This window comes from Amphiprion ocellaris, chromosome 16 (genome assembly GCF_022539595.1).
Source record: "Amphiprion ocellaris isolate individual 3 ecotype Okinawa chromosome 16, ASM2253959v1, whole genome shotgun sequence".
Classification (NCBI taxonomy): domain Eukaryota; kingdom Metazoa; phylum Chordata; class Actinopteri; family Pomacentridae; genus Amphiprion; species Amphiprion ocellaris.
In genome coordinates, this window is record NC_072781.1 from 5,775,950 (window position 1) to 5,803,608 (window position 27,659).

At 39.1% G+C, this 27,659-nt stretch overlaps 1 protein-coding gene across 10 annotated transcripts in view; it reads right to left on the reverse strand.

The window, feature by feature from the left end:
* ccser2a (coiled-coil serine-rich protein 2a) overlaps window positions 1-27,659 on the reverse strand; it is a 57,288-nt gene that overhangs the window by 8,199 nt on the left and 21,430 nt on the right. For 8 of the 10 annotated variants that reach the window (XM_055018515.1, XM_055018514.1, XM_055018516.1 and 5 more), the window contains 6 exons: window positions 19,949-20,042; window positions 15,107-15,215; window positions 14,799-14,979; window positions 12,998-13,063; window positions 12,732-12,857; window positions 8,401-8,538 (listed from right to left, as the gene is read on the reverse strand). In XM_055018515.1, the coding sequence (XP_054874490.1) occupies window positions 8,401-8,538; window positions 12,732-12,857; window positions 12,998-13,063; window positions 14,799-14,979; window positions 15,107-15,215; window positions 19,949-20,042 (714 nt within the window). Of the gene's footprint in view, window positions 1-1,513; window positions 1,599-8,400; window positions 8,539-12,731; window positions 12,858-12,997; window positions 13,064-14,798; window positions 14,980-15,106; window positions 15,216-19,948; window positions 20,043-27,659 lie in introns of all 10 variants that reach the window. The other 2 variants (XM_035946477.2, XM_035946476.2) reach the window with 1 other exon arrangement.

Sequence of the window (27,659 nt, forward strand, 5' to 3'; positions counted from 1 at the left end):
GAGAAGGGTTAAAAGACAGGGAGAGAGGATGAAGCGAGATGTAGCAGGAGGAGAGAAAAGGAAGGATACAAGACATGTAAGACTTATTGGGCTTGATACATTTCAAATCCAGAAGTAAGACCAAGACCCTGCTTGACAGAAAAGGTCAAACATTAGCTCAACAAACAAACCAATTTAGTGCAAAATATAATTACTGCAACCTCCATTCATTCCAATTATGTCTCTACTTTCTATTCTAAACACATTTATTGCTGGCAAGAACTCTGCTGGTTTGTTTACAGCCGGCGCTTCCAATGGGGGGTCAGAGCATTAGTGGTTTATCCAGTGCAACAAAAATACACTTGTTTCCCCTCCAGTCGTTGTTTTTCATCTTATATCTAAAAATGACAGCATACTGACTGTGCTCTCATATGTTTCAGTGTCATTTTCGCTTCCCTCCTACACAATTTCTTCAACTGTGCAAACATTCTTTTGATACTTTGTGTTTTGCTTAATTAGGCAATGCAATCAACTGGTAAGAAAAATGCACTTTGACTGAAGGCTGGGCTGTATTCATATATTTGTCAAAACAGTCAACAAACACAAGCGTATTTGAACTTGAAACATACCAGAAAAAAAACACACATTGTGCCACATTTTTTTCACCTTCCTTCTCGATACAAAGCTAAGCCCCACTGAGATAGCTCAAAAGAACCCAGCATGGGTTATTTTCTTTGTTTCTTTCTTTATTTTGTGCTCTTCACTCTCACATATGTGCATTTTCTGAAGTCTATTTACCCATTCTCATTCTCTTTACCTGCCTCCGCTTCTTGCTACCTTGTCGGGACAGCGTAATACAAAAGCTTTGTTGTGGGACTCACTGAAATAGGTGAGGTTGCTGTGACTGTGCTGTCATTGTTTCAGCGGTCCTGTCTTTCTCACTGATGTCAAACTGTTTTAGTCTACAGAAAAATGTTGCCGACTTCACTTTTATGTCAAAAGCAAAGATCGCGTTATGTGTTATTGTTAAAAAATAGACCCAACATCCTCAGACAGAAGGACTGTTATTTAATTCATTGCTACTATATATATCAACATGTTCTGTACTGCAAATGACAGTAAATGTAATACTTTTAAATTATGTCTGCAATCAGTGGAAGCTATTACAGTGGGAGCTCGAAATACACGTATATGCAGGTTTGAGAAAGAAAACAAAGTTGGATTGGAAAGGGACACTAGAAAATTAATTGCTAAGGTATAAGAAAGTCAGACTGTGTTTTGTAAAACAAACAAGAAGAATTATTGTGCAAGTTACTAATCTTGTACCAAATTAATCTAAAAGTGGGCATGCAACACAAACAGTCTTGCAACTACACAAAAACAAAACACCGCCGCTAACTGGATCAAAAATGTTTCCGTGTATTAGAGAAGGCTTTTAGTAGAGAGAAACTTTTTCAGGCTATTTACAGACTGCTGAATATGTTGTGTTATGGAAAAGATAGAGAAGAGGCTGCGAAGGATGTTAGTGACTCACTCTGTCTGCGCTGGGGCATGCTGGTACGGGTCAAGCCCTGGTGCTGTGGCTGCCACGGGGACAGCAAGGGGGTGGGCAGCACACCCTACGCAGAGAAAAACACAAAGGACAAAAGGCATGACATACCAGAACACACATGCACACACACGCAAACACACACAAGCACGCTCACATAGAAAACACTCACAGGAATGAACACATTGTTAATGAGTATGGATAGTCCAATTAACACGGCAGACATGCCCACGTACAGTAGCACGCAAGGGACTGATGCACATGTCAGTGCTAAATCCATCATTCCCAAGGATTTGTGACAGTAAAAGCTCAGTTTCAGTGTTAATGGGATAGATGAGAAAAAGCCCGTAACATCAACTTTCATTTCACCTTGAGAAGCTTTTTTGTTTAAAAAAAATCACTTCTTCATAACTGTGACAGCATTGTCATACTGAAACTACATACAAATACATAATGTTCATAATCTTTAGAATGAATGGATCCGTGCTTTATGGCACGCTTTATGGATCCACTGTCAATTCCAAATAATGGTCAGTGGATTTTATAAATCATGATATGATGAGTGTTTCAATACATTTGTATGCTAGGGATGTCTGTGATTAGTAGTTAATCAATTAAACCCTGTTATAATTTAGCCGATTAATAATATATGAATTGGTCAGGGGGCTGCACAGTGGTTTGGTGGTTAGCACCTTCACCTTGCAGTTAGAAGATCCCCAGTTCGCGTCCTCGCCTCCCCTACTTTCTGCATGCAGTTTACATGTTCTCCCTGTCCATGCGTGGGTTTTCTCCGGGTACTCTGGCTTCCTCCCACAGTTCAAAAACATGCTGAGGTTCATTGGTAACACTAAATTGTCCATAGGTGTGAATGTTTCTCTGTATATGTAGCCCTGTGATAGACTGGTGACCTGTCCTAAGTCAGCTGGGATAGGCTCCAGCCTCCATGTTGGCAAGCAGAGAGCATTGTGGGACTTTGGCTTGCAATGGGTCACCATGACAAAGATTTTTGTGGTATTTAATGGCTTCTGGCTGACGCTCACACATTCATGATTGACTGGAGTCTCCTGGAACAGTGTGCAATTAACTTTAACTGCTCCTGTGGCAAATGTCACATGTCCATGGTTTGAAATACCTGCATCAGCATATGGAAAATTATCCACCGTACATCATTCCTATTAACAACTCACTGATTAATGATCAAACTATTAGCATCCCTGGTGCAGCAATTACTCTTTTCGTCAATTTCCAAAAGCCATGCACATGATATTTGATGTGTTTATAATTGCTGTCTTTGGTGTCTGGCGTTACATCACGAGTGTGTGACAGCCAGTGGGTAGTGGGATTTAAGAGGTTAAAATAGCATCACAGTGAGAAATGAAACAAAGCACAGATCGTCTGCAACTGGCACCATGAGATTTCTAATCATCTCTGTGTTGTTTTCCACTCAGCAAATCTGCATAATAATGTTTCCTTCCTCTGTGTAATTGTTATATTTTTGACACAGATGCAGAAAAGCAACTGCATTCTCCAGCGATTACATCTGTCATATTATGCTGCCATCTGACAGTCTGGTTGACCAGTACCTGTAGGTGGCTGCACAAGCCTGTAAGACTAAAAGCTCTTCTTTTTGCCACACATTTATCTTGAGGTCAAACAATTCAAACTTTCTCACTCCCCACTGGGAACGCCAAAGTGAAGGGGCAGCAGTTAAGCAGAGAGACGGACTGAAACTGCATCAAATGCTACTTCTTTCTTATCCACGGAGAGCCACTTCTCAAATAGAAGTCTAATGCAGAGGAGAGAGGCACCAAATCTGTCTCTCAGAAGAAGGAATGCAGAGAAGGAGTGATACCAGACACAAAAGGAAAGGTTGCAACTTCTCAGCAGGTCTAGGTCAGGTTATTTCAGAGGCCTCCTAGTGCGACCACTGGAGGAGGGAGGAATGACTTTCCCTGATCTGCTCTCGTCCATGTCCTTCCTTGAACACCAACAACTGCTTCAGCAGGAGGTCTCGGCAGAGGCCTCCTGTCGAAGCTTCATTTGCAGAGTGGAAAACCTTAGGCGATGAGAACAAGAGAGTATGTTGGGGAACTCTCAAACGATTCTAACAGTGTCTGGCAGCTTTATTAGAACTCAGCAGCAGCTCAGATTGTCAGTTTTTTACATTTTTCATCGCTGTAAAGCCTCTTCAATGAAAGGCTGACAGCGCTTCACGGGGGCAGTGAGACAGAAATTGGGAAAATATAAAAGTTATAGTTTATATATTCCATCCATCAACTTCATCAAAACTTCTTTCATTTCTCTCTCACCAGCACAGAGACCCTGGGTTCGACGGCAATACTTCTGGCTCGCTTTTTTCATCAAACAAAACTGCTCATGAATCAGGAGCAAAAGCAAAGGTCCTCTTTCTTGTTGCTGCACTCATGACTCCTTCCGGCTGGTCAGGTGTTGACAGCAGGGGGTGAACTGTGGCCCTTGCAGCAGTGGGTTAGCCTCAACAGCAAACACATTACACCCTTTTGCTAAAGCTCACACGGTAGCAGTAGAAGCACGTCTGTCTGCAGCACTCTTAGGACACCAGTCGAGCTAGCACTGATAACGACTGGAATTTGGCAGTCCAAAGTTGGAAAAACCAGGTTTAGGAAGGTACATAAATTTAAAATGTGTTTAAAAGTATAAAGCTTCATGTTTTAAAGCATTTCAAGCATTGTCACTGTGGCAATTAAATAAAACTTACTCAGGACAGAAAAAAATAACATTATCTTATCCATGCTATCCTGTGCAAATTTGGTTGGTACCAGTTAAGCTATAATTTCACCTTTTTGACTTGAAAATGTACCATTCAGAAGAGAACTGCATCATGTGGGTGATGAAAAGAGCTCAAGAACAGGGAACATTTTCCTTTGAGTATGTCATTTTTCATTTTGTGAGTTTAAGAGGTAGGTGCTTGTTACGGTCTTAAAAATGACTTCATGCTACGGCTAAGGGCAGAACAATAAAAAAATCACAATAAAAAATCACTACTTCACTAATATCTTTTGTCATGTGAAGCACTGTTCTCCTCAACATGAACACTCGCCATTTCAGCATTGTTGGTAGTAATATGTTCACTAGAGGCCCCTCTCTGTCTGAAATGCACTCTCAGGATTTGTTAATCTGCTTCTTCTGTGCAGAGTCCCCAAAGCAGATGGTAGAACTTGGCAAAGTAGGACGAGAATTTAAAAGTCAAGTAAAAGTTGTTCTTTGTGATCCTACAACCTTTTCATCAAATAACAACAGTATTTAGAAGACACGGTTGTGCTCCTGAAACAGCCTCCCTCTCTCTCTTCTCTGCTCGGATCCCCTAATCCACTACAGGGAGGTTTATGTAGCTGGCTAGAGCTAATTCCACAGGTCTGGCCACCATGTTTCACTTCACTGACTTAGGCAATTAAATCCTCACCTGTCTAAGATGACTCTGCAATACGGGTCTGTATTAATGAGCGTGCATTTGTGAGGATGTGTCTGTGATGCAAAGGGGCAGACAGAGGAGACAGAGGTGGAGAGGTAGCGTCACGATGCAAAACTGTCAACCTCCAGCTTAACACTGATCACTAACCCTCTTCTCTCTCACACACACACACACAGCAAATTGATCTAATTAAAAATGAGGAAAGAAGTCAAGAAGAGCAGTAATGTCAAAGAAAGAATGACAGAATTAAATAAAGGAAAAGAAAGCTATCAGTGAAGCAAGAAAACAAAAAAGAAAGTAATGGAGTGAGAGGGCAGGAGTGATTTTAAAAAAAATAGACACAAAGGGCGATGTGAGAAGAAAAGATGAAGAACAGGATGTTAAAGTGGCAGAGAGAGAGTGGGAGGGTTGCTGTAATTATCCTCTCTGTCTGCCACTGATGAAACACTGCCTATTGTGTTGCCATTGTTTCACTGCTGCTGCTCATCTACATGTTTGTTTATCTGGGTTATTAACAAGGTCGGCTCCCCAGCCCTCAGTCGACTGAACTCATTGTTCAGTCACACTGAGTGTGCCCCACACTTGAGTACAAGAGATACATGTGACACATCCCACTCGCACGCACGCACACACACACAAACAAATGTAGGCAATCAGGGTCCCTCTCTAACTCACGCACAAAGAACAGAAACACAAAGGCAAACACGGAGCTGTGTAGTTTTGTCTTGTATTGCTGAAATTACTAAAATCATACCACTCATATTCTATTTGTTGCAACAGGAAGAAGAGGCAGAGACAACATTTCTGCTGCTGTGATTGCTCCAGGAGATTTCTGCAAAGATTTTTTTTTCCACAAGTGACATTTAAGTAGTTTCTAATATCACCACTACACGTGCGTTTCGCTACGACAAGCATGTCTGATATTTGTCTGCATATTGTACATTGACAGACCTATACTCACTCCATATTGTGACACTTTATTTTCTCCTAAGCATGCTTGTGGACTCAAAATTGGACTGCGAGCAGATTAAAATGAGAAGCTGCAAGAGCCAGTGCCCAAAGCAGTTGGTTAGGATATGTTGCCAAAGCCATCCTACAGACTCTGAAATAGTTGGGAGATGAGTGAGGAGATGGGTTAAAGCAGCCCACATCGTTTTGGCTCCTAAGAAAACATAATGGGAATGAATAGCTTCAGCAAGCAGAAAATAACAGCTTAAAGATGCTGTAAGAATAATGAACTGTACACCAAATAGTAATCGCTCTTGCATTGCTGTGTTCAGGGGTCATAGGCCATGAGCTTACTCTTTCCTTGTGCTCTTAATCTGAGTTCACAGCACAGCGAGAATTCTCAGAGGTCCATGATGTTGGCAAGACTCAACTCTAGACCTCCTGCTATCAGGCTGTGCATTTTACCTTCAGGACCACTGATAAGGCAACTATGTATCAACATTAAAGCTATAAAAAGATTATAGCTATTGGCCTTTGACATCAAAATTAATCCTGACTGGTCCTTTCAGTGTAGCGTTCAAAAATACAGCTACTCCAGAGAGGGCAAGAGCTACTCCAGCGCTCTGATACAGCAGCACTTTAAATGTCAGAGGAGAAGAAAATCAACAGAAAAGGGCATTTCAGAGAGCTAGGAGGGAAAAAAACAATAAAGATGACACCAGATTATGAATTTGTGTCTGTATGTGGGTGTGTGTGTGTGTGTGTGTGTGTGTGTGTGTGTGCGTGCGTGCGTTAGAGGAGGAGCACTGAACAGTGAAATAAAGACAGCCAAACTCGATGAACGCGTGAGTGAAGAAAGAAAATATTTGCGTGTAAAAAAAAAATGGCAGAGGTCAGAAAGAGAACAGCTACACACAAAGAATCATATTGAAAACTATGTGAAAAACAGATGAGGTAAAAAGTGAAGCGTTGCAAGAGAAACATTCTTCCTGAACTTCCAAGCTTGCTGCAGGTTCTTAACCTCTCAGTGCGACAACGCAGCTTTGATACCATCTAAAAGTAGGAAAGATGATAGAAGGTCTCTTTCTCTGTTATTTGTTTACTCTTTTCTTCTACTTGTCAAAAAATGAAAAAAAAAAAGCTCAGCTAACCTTTAAGAGCACTCGAAAGTTCCGAGAAGTAAAACGTCACAAATACAATGTGTTTATCTCCTCGACGTTACAAAAACGGAGAGCAGAAAATGCTCTCCACTCTGGTGATTACACGGCAATGTCGATTAAAGTGAGAAAAAAAATGGAGTGATGGTGGCAAATAAAGAAACACCTATAAACAGGAGTAGAAAGAAGAGAGACAAACGTGGAACAAGCAGTGTGACTGTTTTGTGTTTTAGTGCGTTATTATGCACCAGGTACGGGAGGTCACAGATAGATGTTCCCACTATGGAGTTGATTCCCATCGAGTGCAGCTAGCCCTGCTTTGGTGGTTGCCATAGCAACTGCTGAAGCATATGCTCCTGTGGCAAGCAGGAATCTACTGTATTTAGTAAGCTTGGTTTGTCCTTTATTTTTCACCTGTAATTTATGTGCAAAACATGTCTGACCCCTAATGGTTAACAGGATGCTGTTCATGCCTTATTTGTATTACAATTCATTATATAACTAGGAATCTTTTTTATTATTATTATTATTATTATTATTATTATTATTATTATTATTTCTGTGTAGTCTCCTTATACTGCTTATGTCTGCTTCTTTGTGTGTGTGAGAGTGTGTGTCACCCTTTTAACTGAGAGCAAGTTAATTAGGGGAGTGTTTACTAGGCACCCTGCCTGTGGCACTCCTACTATTGAATCAATACTTGGCTGCCACACGGCCTCCTCGTGTGCCATGATACTGAACATATTGAACACGCATCTATCCATCTTCCACCTTTCTCTCTCTCTCTCTCTCGCTCTCTGTCTTCTTCTTTCCTCCAATAAATCTCTCTCTCTTCCTCCATCACTCTGGCATTAACACCAGCCTCACAGCTCCCTGTTCTGTGAGATCTGGGTATTAGGAGTGGAAGACGGTGTGACAAGCACACTGACAACCTAATAAACTGTACTCCGTGGAGAGGACACGGTATAGTGATTGAACCCTCTAGGGTGTCCACTCTTGTGAATGACTGAGAAGCTGTGCTCCAGTGTTGAGCAAACTGAACACACCTGTACTGTTTTCTGTTGAAAAATAATTTTAAAAAATGTTATCAGTTCAAATTATGTTTTATCAGAGAGAGGTTGCAGAGAAATGGTAACTGGCAGACTGAATTAATGAGGGTAAGTTATCAACATACAGCCACGAGTGCATCCCAATGTTATTCTTGAGGTGTGAAGGCCACTTCTGCACCAGGTAAGTGCTTATATATATATATATATATATTATAAGAATATTTTTGACTGAATTATGGGAATGCAGCTGCAAATCTTTGGACTCACAGCTTGGTTTGGTGGTCTCCAGTACGTCTGAGTGGCCTTGTCATAGTGGTGCTGTATCCGTTTGTCCATCTGCCTGTCGCTCTGTCGTAGAGAAGAGGGAGCCCTCTGGTGGTGGCACTGACACCTCACCTGACGTCCCTGTGCAGGCCGAGGAGGGCAAGAAAGCATAAGTTAGATCACTGATTATATTTTACACCTGGGTCAACTCTTTTCTTACCTCTGCTATCATGCTTTTAAAAAGCTTGCCACTTTGCATAGCAATCAAATCAAATCAAGGAAAATGCAAAAAGGCCCAAAGGTACTGAAAACATGTCTTTTTCAGGAGTGAACTCGCTGTGTAAGGACACCACTGTTCACCTTTTTACAGACAGAAAGGTTTGAAACTCTCCTAAGGCTGTCTGTCTTTATAATTAAAAATCTATTATTGAAGGAAAGTAGGCTGTGTGAGAATTTTTTTGTTGTTGGGGTTAATATCAAACTTTTGGTATCACCATCTAGCTGTCACAGGTAGCAAAAAAACTAAAAAATATCACTTGTAATCACTTAAAAACCAGGCAATAAATTAGCAGAATTTAAAATTGAGTGACACTGTCTGACTGAGGCTGGTCTTAAATTAATTAACAAATCTTTTGGAAGCACAAAAATTGTATTTCGAAACTTAAAATAATGAATATTACGTTGTTTCTCCACTTGCACAAATGCAAAAGAAGATAGAAGATTAGTACACAGGTTTGATTAGAATTGATGGAACTGAAAATGGCTACAATTACCTTTACATGGTAATTGCAGTAAATTAAAACGCACTGACATTTGATATAAGCACATGTTCACTTTTCATTAACAACCTTTCATCTGTCAAAAGTTTCACTGTCAAACCACTTTTACTGACCTTTTTTAAAAACTCATACAATTAACTCAATCCATTATTAAAACAGAATGTCAGAGCAACAAATCATGAGCGCTAAATCATATTGTAAGCTTTTTTTGTAAGAATTTGGTGTCAAATCTCACATTTTCTCTCTGATTTGCAAATAAATAACCGAGAGACTTGGGCTTGTCTGCAAAGACTACGGCAGAATCCGAAAGAAATCGCTGGATTTTTCTGGCTTTGGTGCAAACTTCAATGCAGCTCAAAAGAGACGAGTGCATAATCAGGAACAGTCTGCTTCAGCAGCGGTGGAAGCAGCATCCAAAGCTGCACTCTATCAAGTAGGACTGAGAAATCAGTTTTCTATCTTTGATAGCTCCACTTTTCTCTCTCCCATGATTTTCATTTTCTGTCCCACTCTCTCATCTAGCCCTCCACATACACACACACTGTGCTATACTGCAGTAGACCTTCTCTCATAGACACACAGCTCCCCTATTGTTTTCTCATTACTCCATTATGTTCAATTCAGTCAGCTGCTCTCCACTTATGTCTCTCAGCAGTTTCTCTCTAATACTTCACCTCCCTCTGTTTACCTGACTCTTTACCAACTTTAAAATTGTCTCTTCACCAATCTCAAGGATGAACAGTCGGTTGAGTAGCCTCTGACTGTCTAACTGTACATATAATATGAACTTGATAACTGAAAATATTCACAGACCCTGGTACCAATTATGTTTTAATTGTTATTTTTTCAAAACCAGAGTCCAAGCAGGTGTTTATTTTTGGCTTTATCCTTGTTCAGTGCTATACTGCTAGGACATCAGAGCAAGAGAACAAATACATCTTTTGAATTCCACTGACTTTGAGTGCAAACAAAATGTTTCAAACACAGAATCAGAGTAAATACCTCTGTTTCCCTCTTATCTTTATTTCTTCCACCACTATCACTTTCACTCTCTCAGCCTCTACATTCATTAAAGCCAGCCACAGATCTGAAAACACGGCCTAGCTTTTCTTACTCTCTTTGCCTGTTGAGGGTAAGAGTGCAACAATATTGTGCAAACTGAGGAACTTGTTGTGGGTGGGCGCTAATTCTAATTGGAAGGATAGTATGTGGCAGCAAGGCTGGCGGACAGGCCTTGCTTTGACATTTTGGTATTTCTCGATATGGCGGAGATTTGAATAATGTCAGCTGGGCATATGGTTGTTTGGCTAACAAGGACGCCTTGTCAAGACACTAATGAATGTTAGAGTGGAGATGGAGCCGGCTAAAGGCGCACAGAATGGAAGTTGTTGGTAGGCAGGAGGGACACACTGGAGTGGATGTAGGAGTCTAGTAACATACCTGGCAGAAACCAAACTCCCATGTACAATGAATTGTATTACAGTATGTCTTTTATGTCTTCTGTGACCCCTAGAGAGCTGAACAGTCGGTTTATACATAGCATATCACTGGCCTTCCACATTTTAATCAATCTGTGCTGTTCATGATTTTTATTTGTAAGATCTGATAAAGCTAAAATTGGTGTAAACAAAAGATAATGGAAGGCAGTAGCAGAGCCCAGACATGCTTAACTATCTCAGATCAGTAAAGAGAATTGGTGTCATGGCGGTGAACTATCAGAAGAGAAGCGACATGCTTCCAGCACATAAAAGCTACATGAAAGCAATAAGCAAGCACTGGAGCTATCATAGCTCAGTTTGTACATACTCAGCGAACACACACCTTGATTTCTTAATACTATTATATACTGCTACAATATTGTTGCACCTGGCATTCAGTGTAGGCATATTTCTGACTATTCTGACACTCATTCATTGATACACCAATGTTTACATTTTCCCTACTCTTGAGCACTTTGGTCAATTCTTTATAAAAAGCAACTAAACTTTCTGACAAGGTAATATGAAGTTCAAAGCAATTTGTCTTCGTACATTTGCAAAAAGCACTTGATCTAATATTGTCATTCTGTTCCCCCTTCATTGCTGTTCTGTCTGCTCTGTGTATATAACGATAAACATGTCCTGGAAGAGGGAACCCTGCCTTGTTCTGATGTTAATCACTTTTTCCCTGTTTTTTTTTCTCCTAATTCAAGTATAAAGTTTCAGAAAAGATGGTATCATTTGTCAGCCTCTAACCCTATGACCCACAAACCCTGCTGGCTAGTTTGAAAGGCATGTTGTCTTTCAAAAAAATTCACCCAGATTACACAATTTATCAGAGACAATCATTGGATTTTGAAATATCTGATGGTCCTTGAACTATTCATGCATGAAATGCTGTTTCATTAGGGAAAATAAAAAAGGGCTAAGCATTGAGTTGTGATATTCAAAGTCTATATGTTTTATTTAAGAATTTGCAAAAAAATTCTTTGTTTACTCCAACCAGATTTTCTAAAAAATTAAATATTCAGAGCCCACCAGTGCAGCTAGAAAAGCATTACTGACTCAGCTGTGAGTAACGGTTTTATGCCAAAAATGTATGAACTTTTCAGCTGAACTGCAGGCTGTGTTTACACAGAGCAGGTTGGTTAAAAGTATGAAAACAAATCAATCAATCAAAACTTATTTGTATAAAGTGACCAAAGTGCTTCACAGTAAACAACAAGAACATACCTTAAAAACAATATAGTAACTTAAAACAGGACAGTCACACTTGCACTCACACCTACAGGCAAAATGAGAACAATCAATTAACCTCAGCATATTTTTGGACTGTGGGAGGAAACCCATGCATGCCCAGGGAGAAACATGCAAACTCCCTACAGAAAGACCCCGGGAAGGCCAGGACGCGAACCAGGGATCTTCTAGCTGCAAGGCGAGAAGTGCCAACCACCACGCCACTATCTAGCCCGTAAAATATACAATGAAACAATAAACAGTAATACAGCAGCACTAAAATATAACACGGATAATGAAATGTAAGTAGTAAAACATCTATACAATTGAAAGCCACCATTTCTTTTACACCAACGGCAACACCTAGTGGTGCTTGGGAAAGTGTGTAGATCTTAATACCATTTTTTTTTTCAATATTTGTGATATAAATAATAAATGTTATGATTTATGGGATTCTAACTGTTATACTACATACTTTTTTATTTTTCTCTACTTCTACGAGGGGCAGGAGTTTATATTGCAGTAAAAAATTTGCCAAAAAATCAGTAAAAATATAACAGGAACAAAGAATGCCTACAAACTGCTAAGGGTTCAAAGCAATAAGACAAATTCATATTTTCTAAAATGCTATATATAATAGCTTTAATACAACACAGGCAGACATAACTCTCTGTACTGTTCCCTAATAGAAAGATAAACTGTCTACTGTAATTTCTGTTGCAAATATAAGGCATGGAGGCAATGTATTCCTGTAATTGAAAGATGACATTGCAAGCATATTTCACCCATACCACCTTTTTCTGATTTTTCACTTGTATCAGTCCTGTTCACACCAACTCACCATTTGTTCCCGCTGATGTTGTTGTTGTTGTAGCTGTTGACACTGCAATGTGAGCTGAGCAATGGTCTTGTCTCGACTTCTCAGCTCCTGTCTGAGCACCTCCACTTCCTTAATCAGTGCCTCCACCTGAAAACATATACAGGATGCTGTAGTGGTAAAAAAAAAACAAAAACCTACCTCAGGTGACAGCTGGAGAAAACAAAATGATATACAGTATACGGTATATACCACGTATCCAGTCAATCACCACCAAGGTAGTTTCTTACCTGTGATGCATTGGTATTGTCTTCAATCTCCTCAGGAACATCTGCTGGAGAATCTGTATCCTCAAGCTGAAAACAAACAGAACACACACATCCACAGGAGAGAGCACACACAGAGACACAATTTATATAGTGAACTGAATTACTGACAATTGCCTTAGGCATGCCTCAAGAGCAATATTTCACTACTCTTCACTGTAATACTACTTTTTCGCTCATATACTCTGCTGACCCTGAACTGTCAGCCACCGGCATTCAGGCACCAGAGGCAGAGTATGTTGTTTTTCTACATTCAATACATATATTTTATTGACTCTGAAAAATGTCTTCACTTTAGTGGCAGCACCTGGGATTTTTTTCACCAAATCTTGTGTATACACCCCAATTACATACTTTGATTTAGGGAATACATTGTCAAATACATATAACAAATGGCAATCCCGGGTTTTCCAAAAGTATGCCTTAAAATGGCAAGAGTCACAAAAACGGCAATGAATTTTCATTGAACATTCTATTAGTCAACTGTGATATAAATCTTATTTCAACACGACATTCCACGTTATCCTCATTAAAGCTATGTAACATAATCCAGTTAGAATCTGCAGGTGTAAACAGCCTTGTGCCTGACGTCTGCCTTTGAGCACAATGAGGCAACGATCAGTTAAGATTCGGCAAGGCTGGAGGCTCATTTTATAGTCGCTGCGTTGAGCTCAACATTGTACAAAGAAACACAAACCAACAATTAAGAACAGAGTTACTAATGGGCCAAAAGACATATTTTCCATCTTGAGGCCATGCAGCCAAAGTGTTTGACTAACTGCAGCGAGCACAACGAACGCATTTGAAGGAGATGTTTGATTTAAATGCAAATGCAAATATCACTTGTTATGCTGTAGTGCATTTAAGCTCATTTCATTTTACAATGTATGCAGTGTGAAGTGCTTGTGTCTGTGCATTTCTTCGATTGCCTGGATTGTTTTTTTGTAGACTGCAGGTTTAATGTGTTCATCTCATGTGTAAGTGCACATTTCCATCGCTGGTATCTTGCATTTCTATTTTCAGCTTCCCAGACATCATGTTCTTCCCTCTAAGTGCATTTCTCTGATAGACAGAGATGGGTCTATTAAGCGATCAGCTTTACATAAGCACATGCAAGTACAAATGTACAGTTGCACACATGTTCAAAGTATCTAATAAGAAAATGCTGTCAGACTGGTAGAGTACACTGAAACTGCTAGCAGAGACTTTGCCTATCTCTTAGCCTTTTTCTTGTTACGTTTTTTCTATATTTACATTATCTATCTAGAGTGCAGCAGTACATTGACTAAACGAATGTTCTTAGACTTTTAAAACTCAAAAAAAATATTTAAAATGGAACCACATTAATAATTAAAACTAGCTCAGCTCAGTTTTGTCAGAACATACTTTCTATGTCGCTCATGCTGAACACCTGAGTACATTGCACTCCTGGCGAACTAAAGAAGATTATTCAAACCCTTTAGCAAACTAATACAAAGCTGCATTAAATATCCAAACAGTGGCTGATATCAAACCCCAGATCCTGACAGTAAACAGTATGCAACCTATTTATGAGACCCAAACTGAAATCCTGAAAGTAGAGACATGATCTGAATGTTATTAACAACATATTCATAGTGTAACAGCATTAGAAGTCCAACAAAATATATATGTAGATTTCACTGTCTGAGGTTTCTGTCACAAAGCAAAATAAGTTTGAGTGAATGTGTAAATATGTGCATTATACTTTTGTTCATTCACATCTCCCTGCAAACGACAGACTCACCTGTAGTAACGTTTTGAGCCTGAGCAGCTGGTTCTTCAGTATGCTGCAGTCCTGACTCATGTGTTCGAGTGTGAGTTCATCCAGCATCGGCATGTAGCCATGTTGCCTGCCTTCAGATGGAATGGGCCGAGAGGAGATCCTGGAAGTTTTGAGACCATCATAGTGCTGGAAGACATGAGCTCTGGGAAAGAAACAATAGTCACATTGAATCAGGAAACAACATGCTGTTAGTTTTTCAGTTTTTTATTTTGCCAGTCTACTTTTTACTCCTTTTTGACAACATTTGTAAACTTTCAAACCTGAATCACCTGCTATCATTGCTGAAGTGATCCGGTCCACTCCAGCGGTGATGTTTACGACGCTGGCCCTGCCGATTGCCCCGGTCCGGGCGTTCAATATGGGACATCCTGTCAATGTCTACATAGAGAGAATGCAGAGCACAGTGAGATCTAGTTAAAGAACTTAAATGTATGTATGACACTGAGGATGCAATTGCAAAACTGCACTCTGATCTGAGATTTATAAAGTAAGTGTTAATCATACACTGCCTGGCCAAAAAAAAAGTTGCCACCTGGATTTAACTAAATAAACAGGTAAGAGCCTTCCATTGGATAATTACTGCAGTGATGAATATGTTTCAGCTGCAACAACTTATTCAACCCTAGCTGATGCAGTGAGGAGCTTCTGATTTCTTAAACAACCGTGTTGGAAGACATATCCTGTGGTCATGGAAAGGATGTTAATCTGTCTCAGAAGGGTCAAATTATTGGCCTGCATCAAGCAAAGAAAACAACTAAGGAGATGAAACTACTGAAATCAGGTTAAGAACTGTCCAATGCATCATTAAAACCTGGAAGGATAGTGGAGAACAATCATCTTTGAGGAACAAATGTGGTCGGTCATGTGGTCTAATGAGTCCGGATTTACCCTGTTCCAAAGTGATGGGGGCATCAGGATAAGAAGAGAGGCAGATGAAGTGATGCACTCATCATGACTAGTGTCTACCAGCCTGTGGGGGTTATGGTTATGATCTGGGCTTGGTCAGGTTCAGCAACATTATGTTCCCAAAGACTGAGGTCAGCTGACTACCTGAAGATACTGAATGTCCAGGTCTTTCCATCAATGGAGTTTTTCTTCCCTGATGGCACAGGCATATTCCGAGATGATGATTCCAGGATTCAAGGGGCTCACACTGTGAATGAGTGGATCAGGGAGCATGAGATGGATTTTCCTCCACAGAGTCCAGACCTCAGATCCACTGAGAATCTTTGGGATGTTCTGGAGAAGACTTTGCACAGTGGTCTGACTCTCCCATCATCAATATAAAACCTTGGTAAAAAAAAGTGCATCTCTGGACAGAAATAAATGCTGTGACACTGCAGAAGCGTATTGAAACGACGCACAGCGAATGAGTACTATACTCAAAGCTAAAGGCAGTCCAACAAAATATTAAAGTGTGCAACTTTTTTTTTTTTTTTTTTGGCCAGGCAGCATATATTCTAGATCCAACACGGATGCAGAGAATAAAAGTTTATGAAAATCTGTTGTTGATGGTGTTGAGTTAGTGGCTGGAAATTAAGAGTAAAATTCAAAAGACAGCATTTGATTTTCTCTGTTCTTCTCTGTTTTTGTCTATTACAAAAACTCTACAATACACACACAATCACACCAAGGGTCGACCACTATGTTTTTATGAGGGGAAAATACCAATAATTAGTAAACAAAGAGACTGACAGTTGGAGCTGATATACATTTGCAGTAAAAATGAAAATCTGGGTTCAAAATTTTGTCAAAACTTGAAAACAAACCTTTTTTTTTTAAATGCCTTTGCTTGCTCACTTTATCTCTCACTGCAACCTACATATAACTAAGGGGACCTTACATATGTTTAAAACACAACTTTTAAACATTTACCCTACAGTTCTGATTGGTTATTATTTGTGACATGAAACAAATCAGACAGTGTTAAATGGTGGGACATTGCATGATAGCAGTCACCACAGATAAAGAGAGGTAGTTGCATCAGAGCCAATATAACACATTTTTAAATAAATGTATTTTATTTAAAATGGATTTTAAAAAATAACGATACCAATACTTGTAAAAATATGGAATATTGGATCTGATAATGGGCAAGGCCTACAGTCGGTCGACCCCTAATGAGGACATTACACCGGCTTACACTTACTTCCTGGAAACTTACTACAACTCTGACCATTCCTGCTACTTTCCTAATCCTAATCCTTACCGTACCCAAACCTAGCCTTATTCTGCCCATAAATAAGGTCCTCATAGTTAAATTTAATGATTTATGTCATGTGGATTTGCTTATTGTCCCCAAAAGGAAGGCAAGTCCCAACAAAGTGACTGTGCGAAGAGATTTATGTTCCCACAACATGAGGAATACAAGTGAACAAAGACACACATAATGCATAAATATGAGTACCTTGTGGCAATGAATAATACTGTGCATATTTCAAAAAAAGAATATCTGCATAAAAATCATGATCTGATCCAGCTCATTCTCCAATTCTCTCAGCTGTCTCCACTATCAAATGCAAACACACACACAGTGACAGGCCATTTCATTTTCAAGTAGGTAAAAGGACACAGTATTTGGAAACACTCAAAAGCATATAGCTGTGAAATGAACCGTAACTGCAACAAAATTGACAACTAACAGAGCGCAACCCTTAGGAAATCAAAAGGACCCTTGACTTTCTATATGCCAGATACACTTTGGACTGACAGAAAAGTGACAAAATGAGATTTTAAAAAAAATAGAGCTAAAGAATATGGAAGACTGAAAGAGCCAATCCAAGGAATTCAGCAGTGGTGATTGAAATACTTTACCTAGAGTGTCACCAAACAGCACAGCAGCAGACAGCCTGCTTCATAATGAACTGCAACATTCCAGGAAACTTAAGTGCTCCCAGTGATTCTTTTCCAGCTCAAAGAATGTCCTCGAAAAAGAAATGCTATCTAAATATATTCCAACTGGGAAAAAAAATCCATAAAGGTAGAGAAATTCAGATGGAGAAGTGGAGAGAAATGAGTCCTTGTCCAGTCAGCGGGTGAGCTGTTAAAGGGCCAGAGAGAAAGTCAACCCAGCTCCCACCCAGCCTGGCCCTGTTCTTGTTGACAGACTTGTTTTTCTGGGAACTCCCTAGGAACTGGAGCCGGGGAGAAAGGACTGTGGTGGTGGTGGTGAGAGAGCAGCTGAAGTGACTGGTTTGTGTCCAAGCTAGGAAGTCACCAGCTGAGATCAGCGACAGAGGAAAGCTGGGGCCTCTTTCCCGTCAAGGGGCACGACAGCTGTACGAAAATACTACGAGTCCTCTTCTAGCGTCCTCTTTCTCAATTCTCTTCTCCCCTCCACTTCTTCCTGTTTTGTGTCAGAAAGTCGGGGTGTCTTTAACAGAGAAACCCTTCCCTATCCCACATCTCAGGGCCTGCCCTGTGGGCCGGGTCTAACAAGACTCTTCAGCCTGCGTGGCTTTCACTCTGCCTCTCGTGACATTAGTTCTATCCATGACACAGGGAGCTATAAATATGGCAGCCTTCCGAAAATGGAGTAGGAAGGGACGACGTTCCAATTCACATTCCTCTAGAGCGAACATTCCTCTCCCTGTCTCTCTGTCTCCCTCTCTCAAAAACAAGAGGATCACCGTTTCCAGATGATGCATATCCTGTTGCAAGTTTATTAGGCACACCTAGACAAAACTAAGGCAGTCTCACATCACAGATCTGCGATAAATTCTACCTTCACAGAGTTTAGAATTTCTCGTTGAGCTGTTTTAGAGAGGTGTTGATTAAATTTTATGGTGATTTTGTCCAACGAGGAGACAAAATTTTGGAAGCCCTTCTCAGTGTAAGAGAAAACAAATGACCATACGGTTGAATCAATACCTCTTTTAAACAATTTCAACAAAAGATGAAGATTATGACTTTTATGGAGATAGACTGCAAAAGGTAGTGCTGTTGAAGTAGAAATTATTTTAGCAGGGTCTATTAAAAAAAGGCAACTGTGAGTGTATGTGCACCCAGTGTGTGTGCTGAGCTGATCCCAATCCATAAGCTTGTATGTACACATGAAAGCATATATAAATACACTGCATTTTATGGTGCTGAAGGTTCTCTTCTTTGAACCTACTAAGCCTGCTAAGTGTCATTCCACAAAAAATAGTGCATTAAACCCATTAGTCAGGGATGGTACTTCGATAGGGTTGGCTTCAAAACCGACAAGGGAAAATTCACTTCCCAGAATTCATTACATTTCATGACAGGCGAGGTCATCCCTCTTTACCTGTCCTCTGCTCCTCCCATATATGTGATAAACACGAGCTGAATAATCCATAATAATGTCAGGAACACTGTTATCACATGGTAAGATTGCAAAAATCACCTTTAACACCAACAAAGATTCTATTAAAGTCTGTTTCAGTAGATTGCTACATGATTACATTTGCAATGGGAAAATGAAATGAAGTGAAAGCTCCTCAGACTTTAACAGATACAAAATCGAAATAGAAGTGGGTGATGTAATGTCTGAATATTAAGCTTTTAAACTAATCATGGTAGCATCATCCTGCTGTTGTCAAGGGCAATAAACATACAGGATACTCCTACTGAGTCTGTATATTCACTGCCGTTGGGTACTTAATGTATCTACGTGTCTGCATCTGTTCATTCAAACAAAACCAGGCAGCTGGCTACTTCAAGTCAGCTGAACAGCTTTAATTCAAAGTCGGTTGTGTGGCAGTCATGGAATTGTAATTTAATAACTCTTCAGCAACCGAATATTAAAACAGCACATAATAGACAACAAGGTATCCATTAAAAGATTTTAATGGATGTTTCAGAGGCAAATCTTCACCCAAGGCAAGGCAGGACTCAATTTATTCAAGCCATCATATGCCATAGAAGGATACTGCTGGAAAGAGAGAGCTCAGACCTTGGTAATGCATTAATTTACAATTATGATCAGAACAGCTTTGCTGGAGGTATCCATTTATACAAAAATAATGGGGAAAAAATCCAGCCAATGAAACTGAAGCACTTTCATGGCCATAGAATAACCTCACAGATTTAAATTATGTGTCAGATAACTGCAATTACATTAAAAACTGTGTGTATATGTGGGTGCTGACCGTGCAAGCCATCCTCTGGGAGGTCCACATCCAGCATGAGGTCGTCATCATCCAACTCTCCCGTTCCCGGAGGATCCAGGTTGTTAAGGATATCCTGGGAACCGCAAAAATTACAGGTAAATGCTCACTTAATTGTAAGGCATTACGTAAAATTATAGACATATTAGGAGTGCATTAGAGTCATTTTAGTATTTCACTGCTGGAAAAAGTGTTTTTGTTCAGTGAGACCAGCTGCAGAGAGAAATATCAGGGGGCAGATACATGGAACTCTGCATAAATTCAGGCACAAACAAAGAAAAGTAAAAACACAGACACACACAATGCACAACAGCACAAACACAAAGATGCAGTGTTTACAGTCCTGTCATGTCATTTTGAAATTGAGTACCACGATGTACTTATGCAATTATTCAGTTTTTTTAAACTGCATTTTAACATTTGTAGATTAACATTATACACAATGTATTTATTGATATTTACTCCCATTCCCTCCCTGCTTGTTTTAATTAACAAAAACAATTTGTTGCATCATTTTCAGTGTGTTTTTTTCTATGACAAAGCTTCACATGATTTTCTCACTCCAACAACAGAACAGGAGGAAGACGTCCTTATTCTATACATCACAACACAGAAAGAAGAAGAAGAAGAGGCTTTCGGGAAAATATCACCCAATTACAAATGATAATACACCACGCTTTGAAACCCAGCAAAAACACTTCTCAATGCAGCCTCAAAATATGCACCTAGTCCGACTGCTGTGCTGCTGTCTACCAAATAATTCAAAGCCTACCCAAAAGCAAAGGAAGGAATCAATAGTTCAAAGCTTATTTTTAAGGCAGTTTTGTGCTTTACGAAAACTAAATTGACAGCACTTTGACTAGAAGGCACAAGCGTAAAATTACTCATTATTGAATATCTCATGTGTTGCACAATAACTGACTGGTACTCAGTGTTTGAGGCTTAATGAAGAGGGGGATAATGAAGAAAACAGAATAAACAAATCATACTTCTGCAGTCTTCCAAATACTATCAACCACGATGTGGGTGGAATCTTTGTTCTTTGAAGAGTCTGTGTACAAATCAATCTGTCCCATCTGTTATTTTCTTTCTCGCTTCCACCATCCTGTCTCCCATTTCTCATCTACCCTTACACTCTTCTCTCTAACCTTGTAACTCCAATTCTCTGACTATGAATTTTAATATTAGAAGATAAGTATCTGATAAAACAATACATGTTAGTACGTTTTTAAAACGTTCATTTGCACTCTTCCAACATTTTGGCATCAATATTGAGATACTTTGATACAGCACTGAGGAGTGTGTATCCTTCCTTGGGTCAAGAGATTTTAACTCTTTGGCTGCCTGACAGTTCCACTATGTTAAAAAGGCTCAAATCTTCCATGCAGAACACCAGCCTGACAAAAAAATTTAGCAAAACAGCAGCAGCTATCAGTCTTCTATGAGTGTCTTCACCGTGTTCGTTCAGCCAGAGTACTGATGTGCCCTATGAGGTGTTTGACAAAACTCAAGGCTCAGTACAAAATCACAGACCACATAAAAAAAACGTGGATCAAACTCCTGCACATAAAGCATGAAGAGTTATGCAGCCAGTGCAGAGCGTTGACGTGGTTAAAATGAAACTGCATCGGCTCGTTCGTGAAGGATGATGCAAATATGCATCCAGTGTAGACATTTTGTCACACTCAATGTGCATTACTGCTTATAATTTCATCACATTCGTTTTTAAAATTGTGCAAAATGTAAAATATAGGCAGTAAAGAAGTATGAGGAGTCTGAAAATGAATTGTGCCATTTCAGGGATCTCTTTCTCTTCCAGATATGGAGTGATGTACAATAAATGACTAACATACTGTAGAATCACCTCTTATAAGACCATCATCATGAGGAATTTATATACTCTACCGTTCAAAAGTTTGGGGTCACGCAGACAATTTCATGTTTTCCATGAAAACTCCCACTTTTATCCATGTGCTAACATAACTGCACAAGGGTTTTCTAATCATCAATTAGCCTTTCAACACCATTAGTTAACACAATGTAACATTAGAACACAGGAGTGATGGTTGCTGGAAATATTCCTCTGTACCCCTATGGAGATATTCCATTAAAAATCAGCTGTTTCCACCTAGAATAGTCATTTACCTCATTAACAACATCTATACTGTATTCCTGATTGATTTAATGTTATCTTCATTGAAAAAAAATGCTTTTCTTTTCAAAAACAATTACATTTCCAAGTGAGACCACACTTTTGAAGAGTAGTGTACATTATATATTTTAAGATTTTATCCCTACTTTTTATATCACACTCTTTTTTTTGCAAATATCCAAAGAAGCTTACATTTTTCCTGATACACTGCATGGACAACAGAAGTAAATTGTGTTTTAGTGTTATTATTATTTATTGCTAGAGGACATTTAAGCATGTGGACATGAGGGACTAACACCAACCCGCTCCACCACCTGAACAACCACTCTTTATCCTTGCAGTATTGTATTGCACCCCGTTGTGTATCAGTTCTATAAAACTGGCATCAAACCAGGTACTAAGGAATATCTTTATTCTGCTCACGGCTTACTCATTGTCCCTGTCCCTCCCCATCACGGCTGTCCCTACATGACATTGCGTACCTCCAAAGGAAATTTTATTTCCCACTGGCAGAACACAACAGCTTAGGGCACTGAAAAACTCAGGATAATCTCTCAGTAGAAGAGTGAGTCAGCACGCCCATGTAAGTGGTAGATTGGATTAAGGTGTATGTCCACTTCAGTCCTCGAGTCTTCACACAGTCTAAATCAGTCATTTATGAGGGCGATCCTTCTTTGAGACAGAGATGTTACTGAGTTACTAAGACAAGAAAACAGCAAGTGTACAGCAGGAACATTCAATGTTTCATGTGCATGTAGGTAATATTTTCTCTGTTTACCAGCTGCTGCACAAGATGCTGAATGCAATATATTAAATTTTGCACCCTGACAAATAATTGCATCACATCATCACTGAAATTAGTATCATGAAGACTTTAAAAAACAATATTGTTCAATAACGAACCCAAAAACTGCATCCTAAGATTCGATTGTCAAGTCAACTGCTTATGATGTAAACTGTACATAAAACATGAATACAGCAACCATGAAATCATGCATTGGTTTGAGGATTACCGTTTTTAAGTCTCAAGTTTGGAATTTGGCCATTGCCGCCTTATTCCTCTGTAAGCAGAAGCAATTAGCAAGGGGTGGATCCGACTGGGAACTTCAGAACACTACTCATGCCAATACAGTATCAATCTGTTAATCACAATAATCACAAGGTAGCTCCACCTAAAAACAGAGCATGCCTAGTTGTCTAGTTCACTCTACATGGGATTTACAAAATGACCATCATGCTGTATTGAAGGAGACTTGAAACTAGACATGGAGACCATAAACTCTTTAGCAAAATGTTCACTGAGCTTAAAAAAAAAAGGGAGAAGTAGCATCATTATCTCATACACTTCTATACAATCAGACTTCTTTGTTTTACCAGAGGAGTCGCCCCCTAATGGCCATTAGAAAGACCACAGGTTTAAGACACTCCCGCATTGCCTTCACTTTTCAGACCTGGAGACTAAGTTCATTTTTTTACATACAGTCCATGTTTATGGACCGTCATTAGAATGCATCTGAACAGCAGCGTTGGCTCTGTAGCCATGGTGGTGGTTTTCACTAAGGGAATACAGATGTGACTAGCAGCAAATGAATACTACATATAACATGCACATTTTACCCTGATTTGCTTCACCAATTCAAACCCTGCGGCATGACCAGCATTCCGAATCGTCACAGCCGAGGGAAGGTTTTGCAGCTCAGTCTGTTTCATGATGCACTCGGTGCTCCCACCATGACACCAGCTGAATCTTCAAACAAACACAGCTGAATCAAACACTGATTAAAAACACTGGAAAAGTTTTCAGGCTGAACTTCTCTCAGTTTGACAGTTAACTCTCAAACGACCTGAGCGTCTTCAGAGTAGACTTGCAAAACTAAATTAGAGCTCATTACAGGAACCTTAATTCTAGCCATTGCTTTCTTAGTGGAGTATCTTTTGGGGATCTCTGGTAGACATCGGTTTTGCGTGGGCTGAATGTAAATAAGCATCGTGGCACACAATTGGGCAAAAAAAAAAAGGTACAGCTGGAAGCTCATTTTCGGTTCAATCAAACTTCAAAAACACAAACTTCAGCTTTAGATAAGAGTATAAAATCAATATGTGCTAGGGAGAAGTTTTTAGACTGTACGTGTTCTCAGCTGGAACTGTCTTTCTGTTTTGACTCAGAAGAAAGCTCCTCTATTCAACCCAGCTTTACTTTCTGATGCAATCTTAGTGTTCCATCAGAGAGTAGGACTGGAAATATACCCTTTTTCCAGGATTACCAAATTTCAAAGGATAAATACTTTCAAAATAATGTCTGTAGAATTGCTAAAATAATAAATAATAGCAAATGCAGTGTTGTGACTACAAAACGGGATGGTTTTATTTGCGCTATTGCTGTATTTTTGTGTGCGTATGAGTGTAAGTGAGAGAGCAAGAAAGAGAAAGAGAGTAGAGAGTATATATCTCTTGTGAGCCATTAGCAATCCTACTTGGCAGTATAATTTTTTATACTCTATATCTCGGGACTTGCTGCTGGCTTTGATGGGGGATATGCCCTCTACTACAATCTATATTATATTCCAAATGAATTACTCTGCTCCTGTGAGTGTCTCTTAGTAACATCAAAATGAAATAACAAATCACTGATTAATTATTTTATTTTCTTTCTCAAGTTACAGTAGGAAGTCACAGATGATGAAACTGAACATTTGAGGAAGCCATCCAGAAAAAGGGATGGATTACGAACATTCAACTGTTAGATAGCTTTTACTGTGAAGCTCTATGAGAGAGTGTAGTTTGCATCTTAAAATAATAAACTGACAGAGTAAGGGAAACACTTGTTGCCATTGGTACAAATATTTTGGATTTGGATCATTCACATTTGTCACAGAAACAAGAATACTGCTAAAAATGCAAATGTTCTTTACGGAAATAGTTTATTTCTGTTGTGTTGTGTTATGCTATGCACAGGCAAACATTCAGAGATAGAAACAGAAGCAGTGCGGAGGAGGAACACTGAGTGAAATTGCTAATGAATGATGGCAGCAGCAGAAGGGAGTAAGAGAGAGTTGGAGAAGCCTTGAATCAGCAGTGCGTTTTTCCGAGATTTATCCTTTTCTCGTTTCATTTGGTGCTCAAGATGCATATATTGTTGGCAAGAAACAGAATGCACATTTTGAGCCGTATGTCGTACCTGTGTATAGAGTTCATGTATGTACTGACATGATAAAAAATAAAATCTTAGTCACGAATAAACTGTGAACAGACTGTGTTAACACAAGACTCTTTTTGTGCTTGTGAAAATACAACAATCAGCCATAAAAATAGAACTGCTAAAACGTAAACTGTGCAACATTGATCATTATCTTACAATACAATATTCTGCTGGGAAACCTTGAGTCCTGGCATTCATGTGGATGTTACTTTGACACATACCAACCACCAAAACATCTGAAATGTGATTTTGATATTGAAGGAACACTTGCAGCATGTTACTGCCATAGATGTAAATCTAGTAGTTTCAATCTCAACCTCCAGTCAAACTTTTTCCATTTGTGTATATCATAAAATGTTTTCCGGAAAGGTGACTTGAGTTTCCCTTTCCCTCAAGCCTGAGCAAAACAGACAGAGCAGGGACTGCCAAAAAATATACCAAATATCCATGAAGGCCTAGATATGGAAATTATACTAGATTTAAAATATCACAAAGAAATGTAAGCATGAAATGTAAATGAGATAACTGCAAGCTGAATAAGAAATGAAGAGGAGAGAGATTCAACAAAAAGATACATGAAAAAGCTTAAAATTTAAACACTAGCTACAGTGAGCAATACATGAAAGTACTGTATAAAATACTGTCTTTTGACTCTATTCTCTTTCTTTAACACTAATACAAAACAATGTACTGTTATAAAAGTGTGCTAAGGGATGTAATGTACTTTGCAGATTATCTAATATGGCAATTGCTTTATAATGTTGCATACTGGATTTGAAAGAAAACAACTAAGATGTAAAAGTAGAAGGCATACAAACAGTGACAAATGCGTTATATATTAGCAACTTCCCTTGAAAAGCTTTGTGATCCAAATCTTTCAGTGACTCACTTCTCACACTAATTGACTGGTGATGGTGATGCTTGTTAATTAATTTTTGATGAAATAAAAACAATTTAATAAAAAATATCTGTCATCTTCAACAAACTAAAAAAACATAATAATATTTTACAACCATGTTAACAACACGGTGAGGATGCACAAAAAAATAGACACAAAGAGACCCAAGACATGCCCCTAAAGACATCAAATTACCTTTTAGAGACATAAAACAACAGCAAAGAGACATAAAACAACAACAGAAATGACAAACAACCGCAAAGAGACTCAAAACACACGCAAAAAGCACAAAATTATGTCTTAGGGCAACAAAATAACTGCAAAATTGACATAGAATAGCAACATAACGGAAAAAGGTCCACAAAGAGACTCAAAACATGTACTAAAAGACATAAAATGACCTCTCGGAGACACAAAACAGCAACAAAAACACACAATATTACCACAAATCACTTCAGGAGCCTTTTATATCTTGTTGTTGTATAAGCAGGTAAAACTTCTAGAATCTAGTTGTTGAGAAAAACAAGTCAGACGTATGTATGGTTTCGTTCTGTTCTCCTAAATTTCTATTTTGTGGGTCTTTTTTAATGATAAAGTATATGTGAGGCTGAATGTATTTTCTAAAACGTTCTTTAACTCATTTGATAGCTTAAACAAAACTTATTTAAATCTACCAGTATCCACTTGAAAATGAAACTCTAGTTTAAAGTCCAAAATCAAATTATGATGTCCAAATTTATTCTGTTTCTAAAAGATTCGAGGAAGAATATGTAGAGTAAATTTTCTGCCAAAACCTTGACAGATGGACTGTACGCATTATGGCCAATTACAGCACTGCCAAGAAAAATTTACACACCATAAATTGATTACATTTCAATTCATTTTAGCCAGTGTGTTACTTATCTTGCCATTCTGCTATGTCATTGCCTTTATCCTTCTCAGTAGGTACCCAATAAGCACTCACCACATGTGAGTGCCAGTTGTTTGGCAAAGTGGTTAGAAATGGAATATGCTAATGATTTATAGTGAATCAACAGGTCACAACTGTGCTTGGAAATTAAGGGGGGCATGATTGATAATGGTAGAAGTACAAGTTGTAATTTAGGAATGACTCAGACCAGGGTCATAACAAGCAAAAACGTGTATTGTGTGTGTGTGTGTGTGTGTGTGTGTGTGTGTGTGTGTGTGTGTGATGGTCTCGAAAGAAAATAATGAATGCACCAATGGAGATGCGCCCATCACCATTGTTTACTTTAAAGGGTTGCTGCTGTAAATTTAAAATCAACATTAACAAAAGCAGGTGAACTATAAGCCTCATTAATGCAACAGCATAGCTGGTACACAGGCAGCATGTTCCGCAAATGGCTGAGCACTCTGCAGACAAAAGGCTTAAGCACCTCACTCATTTAAACACTAATGAATTGACCTGTCTCAACCTGGCTCC